Raw genomic sequence first — 12,861 nt, 5'->3', positions numbered from 1 at the left:
GCATAATTTACTTGTAATCTTGAATTTTAAGTAATATGCATCAATAAACAGTACTTCATGTATAAAAAATGAGTTTTAAGAGTTTTTGTCAAATGTTTTATAATATAGTACAGATGTACCATTTATATAAAATTATGTGTAATTTGTTTCCTAAAAAAATTATATTTGTTTACACAAATTCATATCTATAATTGATAATTAAATTGAAATTTTATTAATTAACATATTATATTATTAATGATTAGTTTAATTTCAGATTATGTAATGTTAAAATTGACCATTTTTAACATGTCCTTCTAAATCATTTACATTTATAAACTATCTTATCAGTTCGCATATCGTCAAACATGATTAATTTATCAACTAGTTTTTCCATTATCAGTTAGTTTATCAACTAACAACTAGCTTATTAACCACCAACTAACTTGTCAACTAGTTTGTTAAAAATAGCATATGTCGCATCACACCATGTTTACCATGAAAAATGGTCTGCCATCTCCAAAAGTTTTTCAAAAATGGAAAAAATAGTCTTTTTAAGTTTATTTTTACCCATAGCTTGTTCTGAAATAGAGAAAGTAGGAAAAAGAATATACATTTCCTACAAATATTGTGCATTTTCTTATTTCAAGGTAAACAATACCAACAATCAATGAAATAACCAGAAAAAGAGTGACAAATTTTTTTGTTACATTATTAAATATTTTAATAATATAATTAATTTTGAAATTTAAAAAATTGAGAATCTATTGGAGTTTGATGTAATTTTGTTTGGAGTTTTGAACTTATTTTTCTCTATTTTAAAGTAAAGGTGTTCGAACACCTCCTGAAGATCCGCTTACACAACATCAAAGTTAAGTTCACGAGCTAGCTATGATATATATATATATATATATATATATATATATATATATATTCTCGAATTTTATAAGCTTATAGATTTCGAAAAAAATAACTTGCAAATGATATACATTCTTGGTAAACCTCATAACTTGGATTGATTTTTTCTTTTGTAAACAACAATGATAGAGTATTTTTAAGTGTTCTAATATTATTTTGTTTGTTTTGGAAAATCTAAAGATTTATCACAATTTAAATAATCTAAATATAATTAATTTTAGTTAAGCAAATTATATCAAAACATTGGTCTACTTACAATTTAGTAATGGATTTGAATTTTTAAAAATCAACTCATCATCAATTAGTAAGTGTAGGCACGAATTAGATACACTACTAAGTTTTTTTCATTAATACCGTATACCAATTAATTATAATTGTTATATAAAATTCAATATCATGTACTAATCAATTATATTTGTTATAAATCTTTTTCAATTAATATATCAACTAATTATAATTGACATCAATTTAATTTGCCTCCTTGGGCAATGTGTTTTCTGAAATATGTTTGGAAATAAAAGAAAAAGAAAAGAGGAAATGAGTTTCCGGCGCAGGTCGATGACAACGGTCGGAAGAAATGAGGTGGGGTCCGTGACACATGATTATTACCAACATTGAGCTGTGTGTATGAAACCCATTTTTGGAGCCCACGATTTTTATTCTTCAAACTCAGCTGGCAAAAATACCAACACCCACTCTTTAAAAACACCCTCTTCCCCCATTTCATTCTTCCCATCTCCCATCTCCCATCTCCATCGTCATTCATTCTTTCTTTCTTTCTTTCTTTCTTTCTTTCTTTCTTTCTTTCATCCATCCATGGCGGAAGAAACCCTCAAGACAGCTGCTGCACAATCGCCTGAGGTTGCCGTTGTTTCCGATGTTCCAGAGGCGGAGAAGGTTGAAGCCTGTGAGAAAGAAGCTGTGAAGGATGTCGCCGTTGAAGAAGAGAAGGAGAAGGTTACGGCGTCGATTTCATTCAAGGAGGAAAGTAACGTTGTGGGTGAACTTCCTGATCCACAGAAGAAGGCTTTGGATGAACTCAAATTGTTGGTTCAGGAAGCTCTTAATAAACATGAGTTTACTGCTCCACCTCCGCCACCGCCGGTTAAGGAGGAGGAGGAGGAGAAGAAACCCTCTTCCGCCGTTGAAGGTGGAGCTACTGTTCCAACGCCGGTGGTTGAATCTGAATGCAAAGAAGAGGAGAAGGTTACAGCGGTGGAGCCATCGGTGAAGGAAGTGACGGAGGTGATTGTGAAAGCCGAATCTTGCATCGATGAAGACGGAGCAAAAAAGATCGAAGCGATTCAAGAAACAATAGTAGCAGTCACCATGCCTGCTGAGCCACCAAGGACAGAAGAAACAGCACCACCACCGTGCGCGGCGGAGGAAACACCCATCTCACCAGAAGAAATCTCCATCTGGGGAATCCCATTACTCGCCGACGAACGTAGCGACGTTATCCTCCTGAAATTCCTCCGAGCACGAGACTTCAAGGTGAAAGACGCCTTCACGATGCTTAAAAACGTAGTGGCATGGCGGAAAGAGTTCGGAATCGAATCACTGCTCGATGAAGATCTGGGAATAGAGCAAGAGAAGGTGGTTTATATGCATGGAGTCGATAAAGAAGGCCACCCAGTTTGCTATAATGCCTATGGAGAATATCAGAACAAAGAACTCTATCAAGAAACCTTCTCGGACGACGAGAAACGCAAAAAGTTTCTCCGGTGGAGAATCCAGTTCCTTGAAAAGAGCATCAGGAAGCTCGATTTCAGTCCCGATGGGATTTCCACCATTGTTCAAGTCAACGATCTCAAATATTCTCCGGCACCCTTCAAGAAAGAACTCCGGCAAGTTCTTCAGTTGCTCCAAGACAACTACCCCGAATTCGTCGCCAAACAGGTACCTCCATTTCAAATTAAAAGTGCTTTTCCGATCTGTTTTTCAACATATTAATTAATAATCTGTCAGTTCAATTTCTACATCCTTGGTGTTCTGGGACATGACGACATGTTCTGATCTTTGTCGTTTTGACCTAGAGTCAACGGTGACCTAACTGCCACATGGTTTTGTTCTCAATTCCCATCTGGGTTTTTGTGATCAAATGTTAATCTGACATGGGTATTAAAAAAAGACTGTTTTTTGTGTTTGGATTTGGATTTTTATTTTGAGATATGTTTTTCTTGAAGGTGTTCATCAATGTTCCATGGTGGTATCTGGCTTTCTACAAGATGATTAATCCATTCTTCACCCAAAGGACCAAAAGCAAGTTTGTGTTTGCTGGCCCTTCAAAGACCACTGAAACCCTCTTCAAGTAAGCCATTCATCAATCACACATCCATTTGTATAATACTTTTACATGGTATCAGAGCCAGAGGTATTCGATGCTATGCAACGATCTATGCCTCAGTTAGGGGCGTGTTGTGTCTTATATCGGCTAGATTTGGTCTATTTTTGGAATTTTCCTATATGTTGGAATCTGCACAACGTATTCTTACATAGTATCACAGCACGTTCTACTACCACTTGAGGTAGTATTACTATTATGTATGCCCATCTATCCGGCTATCCCCCGTTGAAAGTGTTATGACTTGGTCCATTTTGTCCTCGAGGGCCATTTTGGAGAGTAATCTAACGGGGTTTCATATCTTTGTAAATTTTCTAATTCGTTTGATGCAATCTCAGATACATAGCACCTGAGCTGGTTCCAGTTCAATATGGTGGGCTTAGCAGGGAAGGTGAACAAGAATTCACCACCACTGATTCTATCACAGAAGAGATCATCAAGCCTTCATCTCAACACACAATCGAGCTCCCTGCACCTGAGGTACTGTAATTCAAACCGATTTCATTTTCTTTTTTTGTGCTATCTTGCGAACGATGTTTTTAAAACGATGTGGTTGAGTGTAGACATGCACGTTGACATGGGAGGCTCGAGTGGTGGGATGCGAAGTGTCGTATGGGGCTGAATTTGTGCCAAATGCAGAAGATGGATACACGATTATTGTTCAGAAATCAAGAAAGATTACAGGGAACGGTGCAGAATCGGTGATCAACGGGCGGTTCAAGTGCGGAGAAGCAGGGAAAGTGGTGCTTACATTCTATAATCAAAGCTCCAAGAAGAAGAAGGTGTTGTACAGGTTGAAGAAGAAGACATGTGAGTGAGAGTTGGTTTCATATTTCATACATTTATATTATTGAATTTATATTGTTCTTTTGGCTGATGTGATGTGATGTGATTTGTTTGGTTGTTTGATTTGTGTTACAGTAGTAGTTTTAGCATATGTTCATTGTTGGGATTTTTGGACGACTTATATATTTGAATATATATAGTAATGGATTGTGGGCAAATATTTTTTGAATCCATTTCGTTTATGGATTTGAAGTTTGTGTGAATGTTACAACCTGAGAGTCTTGATTGTCGATACATGTTACCTTATTATTTATAAGAGGGTGTTTGAGATTGCTTATAAAAACAACTTATTAACTTATTTCGGTGTGACATCGGTAGTAAGCATTTTTGAATGTTTGGATAAACAATTTATACTGGTCCCAAACCGATAATAAAGAGTTTTTGAACAAGTTAAACCTTTCTGACTTATAATAAGTTGATAAATATTTTTGTAGAAAAGAATAAGTTGTTTCCAATAAGCAATCCTAAACACTCCCCAAGTTTATATTATATGAATGCTCACATTTCTCTGAATAATATTAGCAGCAAACTTGAGTTTATAGGATCAAATAAAAAAAGCAGTATATTTAAAAGTATTATTGTAAGTTTATGGAGATTTTTTGAAAACGTTCTTAAAAATAAAATATTGTATTACATATTATATATTTTATATGATATTATTTAAAAAAATGTTCTATAAAAATAGATTAAAAAAATAAATTATTTAATAAAAAATATTTTTTTATAAAAATGGCTCTTGCAAGACATGATTAGTTTTATAAAGTACCATCATTTTATTAAAAAGTAAAGTAATTTTTATGATTTTAAAAAATGAACTTTGAAAATTAAGAAATTGATTTTTAAAAGGAAAAATTGCATCAAAATGGAACCAACTTTCACMTGATTCCTATTTTGGGGAACSAACTTTCAAAATCGTCATTTTGGAGAACCAACTTTCACCTGATTCCTATTTTGGGGAACCAACTTTCAAAATCGTCATTTTGGAGAACCAACTTTCACCTGATTCCTATTTTGGGGAACCAACTTTCAAAATCGTCATTTTGAGGAACCAACTTGCACCTAATTCCTACATTGATGAAGAGAAAAATGTTTGACAAATATTAGTGAGTATATAAAAGAAAGAGATAATGAATTGAAATGTGAAATGTTTTGGTTGGTTAGATATAAATTTTAACCACCATTCTTTTTCAAAAATAATATTTGTTTAAAAATATATAGTTGGCTCATTTCAGTCGAACCGAATATATATATATATATATATATATATATATATATATATATATGAAGGTTTAAATGAGAACCCCTGTAATTTACGAGAACAACCCAATAATCTCAAACTTTTTTGATTAATAAATTAACTTATATTAAATATAAATAAATTAATAAGAGCATCAATGTAATTAAGTAATTTTTATTTTATTTTAATTATTCATAATTATCCTTTTTTTCCTGGATTGATCACGTTCTTTCCACTCTCTTCTCTTCCCTTGTGATAATTGTGTGATTGTGTAACCATAACCTATCGAAACCATGATCAATCGAGTGTAACCATAACCTATCGAAACCATGAGTAATCATTGTGATAAATATGTGATTGTCTAATTCTAACCGATCGAAACCATGATCAAATTGAGTGTGCAAGTGATGTTATAATAGTGATATCACATGATTATCACACCCATATCACACCAAATCGTTCAGTGGATTTCGCCCGTAATCGTTGTGATAAATGTGTGATTGTCTAATCCTAACCTATCGAAACCATGAGTAAACGTTGTGATAAATGTGTGATTGTCTAACCCTAACTGATCGAAATCATGATCAAATCGAGTGCACTGTTATGATAGTGATATCACATGATTATCACACTCACATCACACCAAATCGGTAGTCGATTTCCTAAGTTAACCCTAGTCGGGCGGAATCCTTGTGATAATCGCATGATTATCACACCCAAATCACACCAAATCGTGTTGAAATAAGCGATAACCATAATGATAATGGCCCATTATGTTATCTAGATTATTGGGTTTAGTGTGATCGTATTTTTAAAATTTTATCACTTTGAATTCCAATATTACCTTTTTGCCTCTCAAATCTTTTGAATTGTTTGAATTTCATTTTTAATTTAAAAAATCTTTTAATTTTTATTGTTATTAGAATATCACCCTTCGTTTTTGCACCTCCTTTTAGTTGACTCGCCAGCTCGTCCCATATTTCCTTCGCTGTGGTGCATGCGTCGAGGGATTGAAAGATGTCATTGGGAATGGCCATTATGATCAGCCTTTTAGCTTTCATGTCTGCCTCTACACGCTCAAGGTCATCCTCGTCCCAATTCTTTTCATCTTTGGGCATGAAGTAAGCAACAACTTCTGCAGTAGTGCTTGTTCCTGGGACTCTTGGAATAAGAGTATGAGGAATGTAAGGACCCTCCACGACAGATCTGAGGAGATTCCTGTCCATCCCCCCTAGGAAGTTCACCATCCTTATCCTTGTTAGGACTTTCTCTCTCATTTGTAATAAGTAGGAGATTCATTTGTAAATTGTACGTAAACTTTGAGAGATAATAAAGCATTGACCAAGTTAGACTTTCTCTCTGAATCTCCTTCCATTTTGTTCTTAAATGTTTTTGAAGATTGCCATGAATTATTGAAGATACTTGAAAATTGATCTTAAAGTGGACTTACAATTGGTATCAGAGCAGATTGTGCACAAAATCATGAGAAGCAATCATTGATTTTGAAGATTTTCTGAAGAAATTTTCTGGAATTTTTTTATGTGTTCATCTTATTCTTCGTGTTTTTCATTTTTCTTTAAATTTGATCCAATTTTTTTTCAAAATCTTGTGTTTTTGTGTTAAAATAATGATCAAATTGTTCGTAATTGTGTTGTGAATCTTTGTTAAACACAAAGTTTTGTGTTTTGATCATATGATTTCAAGATTTAATCAAATTTGTGGTTTTGAAAATTTTTTCGTGTTCTTGAAAATTTTTCATGTTCTTGAAAATTTCTTCAAAAAGGTCAGTTTTGATCCATTTTAGAGTAAAGAAGTTGTGTATTTTGTGTTTTTGTTGATTGTTTGGCCGAATTCTCTCATAAAATCGCTCATCACATTATCCGGCTTCTAAATAAATCGCTCAAAGATTGTCTAAATCGCATACCCTTGTGACCGGATTCTATACTTGGCTGTTTTTTTTCACTTTTGTTATCCAGACATAGGTTTAGTCGGAGATAGCCTAAATCGCACAGAGGGCCATCCGGTTTGAGTTTCCTCGTACAAGACTTAGTCACTAGTTACTTGTCCGTATTAGGAAGAAAGTCGCTCGCACCTTTGTCCGGACTTAGCTTAACCCGCTCATCGCCTTGTCCGGACTTGGCCTAATCGCTCATCTGCTTGTCCGGATACCTTCCTCGGATACTTTACTTAGTCGCGATCTCCTGTTTTCCGTATCCTAATCCGGAAACTATTTCGTTCGGATTTGATTCCTCAATAGCAGCTTAGTTGTTCCCGGATATAAGACTTGGTCGCGAGATTGACCATCCTCGCACACAGCCGTGTCCGAATTTAAACTATCTCGGTAGCGATTTAGTATCCTCGTGACCGGCTAACACATCCTTGATCAGCGATCTAAGTATATCGTGCAACCTATCATCCGGACTAGTCTAAGACCTTGTGTATTGTCTTAGCCGATTTAGGACTTAGTCATTTCAACCTTGTCCGACTTTAGCCTCTTACCTAGCAATTTTTTTTTTGCTTCATCCGGTTTTAAGCCAAATTTTGTCAAATCTTAATTTTTTTAAATCAATTTTATCCAGTTTGCATGATTACCTGTTTTTCACCAAATTTCTGTCTTGTCTGATTTTGATGATTTTGAACTGTTTTGAGAATTTTGATCTGATTTGTGTCGCATAAACTGTTTTTAATCAGTTTTAATTGTTTTTGACTGTTTTCAACAGTTTCAACTATTATTACTGATTTTTGACAGTTTTTGCTGATTATCTGAGTTCTCAACAGTTTTTGAGCTTATTGTTTAATTTTGATTTCTTTTACTGATTTCAAAGCATTAGATTCTTTTGATCAATCTGATTTCTAAAATGACAGTTTATTTTGAAAAGGAGAATAAGGAACTGAAAGAGAAGATTTTTGAGTTAGAGAAAAGTGTGCATGATTATAAAGAGAAATACCTGAATATGTTCTATGAAAATCATGCAAATGAGGAATTTATTAAAGATTTAAAACAGGAACATAAAGAAAGATGTGAACGTATTGAAAATGATTTCATGTATAGGATTGAAAAGTTGGAGAACACTCTGAATTCTGTCAGAAAAGAGTATGATGATGAATTGAAAACTTGGATTAAAGCTAATAAAGATCTGTTTAATAAACTTCAAGAGGTTAAAAGTGAACTGCAAATTGAGAGAAACTCTTCTGGAAGGAATAATATGGAGACTGAGGACTTAACTGAGAAATTTAATAAGTCTGAGAGTGATCTGATTGATTTAAGAAAGTTACTGGATATAGAAAAGGAGAAAATTCTGAAAGCTGAAAAGAGTTTAAGCACTAAAAGGAATGATTTTGMGAAAGAGAAGAAAAGGTTTCTTTAAATAGAGAAAAGATTCGGTGCTGAACGTATATTTTATGAAAATAAGATAAACTCTCTTGAGTTGAACGCTAAAATGCTGTTAAAGCATATGTCTGATTTTGAGCAGTTGATCATCTTGGAACGAGCCAAGACTGATAAAGAGAAGGAAGACATCAGAGAAGAATGTCTTAGCCAGAATCAGAAAATGTCTGACTGCATTTCTAAAAAACAGAAGGCTTAGATGAAAAGAAGAAGCAATTTGCGCTTGAAAAGAGAAATACTACAAAGAAATATGCAGCTATAGCTAAAAAGCTTGCAAAAAAAAAGTGGCTCGACATTGCTTCTGAAAATGAGAAAAGCAGCTCAGATGAAGAGAAAAGAGAGTTTGATAATGAGAAGAAGAAATTTGAGAAGCTGAAAAAGGTGTTAGAAGGTAAACTCCTGAATACTTCAAGAAAATTGTCTAATCTGTAGACATAACTGGAAACTGAATTGAAGATGAGAAATGAACTAAAAGAGAAGTATGATTTAGTTGCTGATGAACGAGACCAACTTTTAAAGAAAGTCAAAGACTTTTCTTGTGCTCAAAGCTCAACTGGTTCTCCTTCACAATGTCAAACCAGCTTTTATGACTGTTCTAAGTCTAACAGTGATTCAAGCAGTCCTAAATCTACTGTTTCTAAGAACTATTCTTGTTCTTCTAATCAGTATTATCAAGGGTACGTCATCGGATCACCCAATTGTTCTTCAAAAGTTAAAAGCATTTGGGTTAATAAATCTGAATTTGTTTCGTCCCGTAATTCTGTTGTTACTAATAATAATCTTCCTTGTTTTGTAAGATCTACTACTGATCTGATTAATCTTAGCAAGAGAAGAATCATGTGCTCCACGTGCAAGACAACTGATTTTGTTAACAGAAAACGGTACAACAGGTGGACTGACGATAACAAATATCAGAAAAGTTGGAAAGGTAATAACAAGTATGATTATAATAATTGGTATGGATCTTACAACGTATATGATCATCCTGTTAAAAGAGCGAAAAAGAAAATATCTAACAAAAATAGATGGTTTGGAAGTTATAATATCCCACAACCTGATACTAACAAAGTAGGACCCAAGTTCGTTTGGGTATCAAAATCTGTTTGATTTTATTTTGCAGGTGCATCATTATCGCGCTGATCAGAATATCATACCATTGATGTACTAATTCAGGGGGAGTTGTATACTGTCCAAATGAGGCTTCTGAATATATCAGTTCAGAACCCGTGCTTAAACATTTATGGTTTTTAAACACCCAGTTTAGGACTCGTGCTAAACATGTTTCCATTTTTTTATTCTTTTGAGCTGAACTGAAACATTAGTTAAATCTACTTTCTAGGGAGAGTCTCTAGAAGTTTTTAAATAAATGTTTTCGAGAAGTGAATTTTTTTTAAGGAAACGAGTACATTTTTTGAACAGGTATTTCCTAAGATCTTACTTGCGTAATTTCTCATCGTACATAACTCCAATACCTGTTTCAGCTATTCTTCAAACTGTTATTATCACGTCTCTTATATAATATCATTTTCGATGATAATACGCTCGTTAGTAATCAAAGGTTATTTTATGATATTATTTTTACTTTGATTGATATACATTCATTAATTCTTTGAAAATCAGAATATGCAAACTCGTACTTACAGATCTTCATTCATTTATCTCACATACTGAATAATCTAATTGTTGTCGTATCACTCCTTCATTGATCGTGCTTAAAAGCCATGTTAGGACATGTAAACTCAGTTTTGATATTAACCAAATACTCTGGATGATCTTTAAGAACAATAACAGTGCAGCGGAAACAATATAAGAATAAACAGAGTAATTAATCAAGAACACACAGTTGATGAATATGAAGAACACGAGAGCATAGCTTCAAAGGTTTTTCAATTGATTGAAAATAAGACGATTACAATTCGGAAGCACACTGAATTACAAAGGCCTAGCTGCTATTTATACTAGTTCCTAACGACCTTTCTGACATGACCTAGACAAGTGAAATCATCCAAGCAGTCCAAATAAAGTCGATTACAGACCTAGTCACGTGAGAGGCACGTGCAGCTAATCAACCAAAGTAAAACAGTAAGAAGTGGTTCTTCACAGAAGATAAACCTGCAGACCCTCTATAAGCTATTCCAGAGGCTCTGCTGCATTTGACTTGTAAGCTTTTGTTGTCAGAGGACYAGTTTCCAGAACCTCTGTGATAGACAACAGAGGTTCTGTCAATCTTGACTTGTGCGATTGAACATCTTTTGTTGTTGGTCCTCTGTGGTCTTCTGTGGAATGAACCCTTCTGTCAACACTTGCAAAAATCTTTTTCATACTTTTACATTAATGAATATGAGAGCTAACAATCTCTCCCTAAGTATGAAAAAGTAAAAATTGAAAATTGAATGCAAGAAATGACTAATAAAAAGAATTACAAGAGGAGATTAAAAAATTCATCATCTGAAAAGAATTACATGACGAAAAAATTACAAAATTGTGTTGCATAGGCCAATACTATTACAGAGGTTTATCACACAACAGATTCTAGAAAGTCGTCTACGGCATATAGCATGTCAGCCTTGATGGTTCTGTAGACATTGAAAATCCATTCTCTGAAGTTGATTTGTACTTTGATTGCTTCTAGAATGCCAGACACTTCACCCATCCTTAGATGCCCTCTTTGCACCTCTACCGCTGCTCTGTTGAATACCCATTCAAGGGTCTCTGTGGAGTACTTGTTCGATTCTGTTGGATTAAAGAACCTTAGGATGTCATCCTTGTCCAAGAACACAAACCCAAAAATGGGGTTGTGGATAATGGAGTTTGGATGATACCTAAGTATCCAACCTGGCCTGTTATTCGGAGGGGAGATCTTTAGATCTTTTTGGACTAACCTCATCGCGATTTCGAAGTCATTCTGGCTGTAGTATCTCACTTGTGCGCGCATAACCTCGACAAGCCTTCTGAGCGATATAGAATAGCTTGACCTCCTTTCCATGTATTTGTTGAGAATTTTGTAAAGGTAGATAAGATCAAATACACAGAGGTTGTGGAGGTCAGCATCTGTGAACGTGTATAGGTTGCCATCATCCCTCCTCACAACGTATTGAGCGTAGAGCACCGTCTTCTTCAGCAAGGTCCTTGGAGAAATTGTTTCAAGTGATGTAATCACGTGCTTTGAGAAGACTTGCTCGCGTGGCCTTGTAAGTTTAGAGAATTGAAACTTGGCGGCGGCAGAAGGTATACCTGTGAGCTCTGGATCATGGGGGACTCTGTGTCCACTGCAGAGTATCTCCACAGCAGAATCTCCTCCTCAGTAGTTACAGGCTCTGTGCGCTCCTTCTGCATAGGGATTTTGCTCATTGAATCGAAGATTTCAAAAACCCTTCCTACTGTGGTGGACTCTGGTACTCTGGTTTCTTCTTCTTCTAGAATTGGCCTCTGGGTGGACCCCTCTGCAAGGATAGGTTTGACGGTTCCTTGCAGAGCATCGAACGTACCCGTGGGTGTTTCCTCCTTTGCCTTCTTGGAGGAAGAGCCTTCACCGGCTCTGGGGACGGGGCCTCTGCCCTTTCTTGCTTTAGCCTCTGCCAATGGCACATTTAATGCTTTGACGAGCGCTGGGTCGCTGTACTCTTCTTCGTTTAGCTCCTGTGGTGTCTCTGAGCTTGACGACCCCTTCTGTGGTGTCTCCTCTACAGCTTTGCCTTTGCCTTTCCCCTTAGGCTCTGGTGCTCACTTTCGAACCCTGGTGGTTGCTTGACATATACCTCTTCTTTGAGCTTGCCGTTTAAGAAGGTTGACTTCACATCCATTTGATACACTTTGAACCCTCTGTGAGCAGCATATGCTAGAAAGATACGAATAACTTCTAGTCTGGCCACAGGAGCAAAGGTTTCTTCGTAGTCAAAATACCCTATTCCTGGCAATATCCTTTTGCAACTAATCTTGCCTTGTTCCTCACCACCACGCCTTGTTCATCCTTCTTATTGCGAGAAACCCACTTGGTGCCAATAGCAAGTTTCCCAGTTGGCAGAGGTACAAAAGTCCATACATGGTTTCTGTCAAATTGAACTAACTCGTCTTGCATAGCATCAACCCAGAAGGGATCTGCCAGAGCCTCTGCCACTGTTTTAGGTTCAATTTCGCTTACAAAACAAG

At 35.5% G+C, this 12,861-nt stretch overlaps 1 protein-coding gene across 1 annotated transcript; it reads left to right on the top strand.

Annotated features, from left to right (window-relative positions):
* The first annotated feature begins 1,661 nt into the window (after positions 1–1,661).
* Positions 1,662–4,287, top strand: LOC112514413 (patellin-3-like). The gene is made up of 4 exons (XM_025120875.1): positions 1,662–2,796; positions 3,084–3,208; positions 3,580–3,721; positions 3,805–4,287. Exons 1-4 carry the CDS (start codon positions 1,714–1,716, stop codon positions 4,057–4,059), a joined length of 1,605 nt encoding a protein of 534 aa, XP_024976643.1. The 5' UTR covers positions 1,662–1,713; the 3' UTR covers positions 4,060–4,287.
* Positions 4,288–12,861: the final 8,574 nt, after the last annotated feature.

The sequence above is a fragment of the Cynara cardunculus genome (assembly GCF_001531365.2).
Source record: "Cynara cardunculus var. scolymus isolate 2C chromosome LG 6, CcrdV1, whole genome shotgun sequence".
Classification (NCBI taxonomy): domain Eukaryota; kingdom Viridiplantae; phylum Streptophyta; class Magnoliopsida; order Asterales; family Asteraceae; genus Cynara; species Cynara cardunculus.
This window is presented reverse-complemented; position numbering and strand designations above follow the sequence as displayed.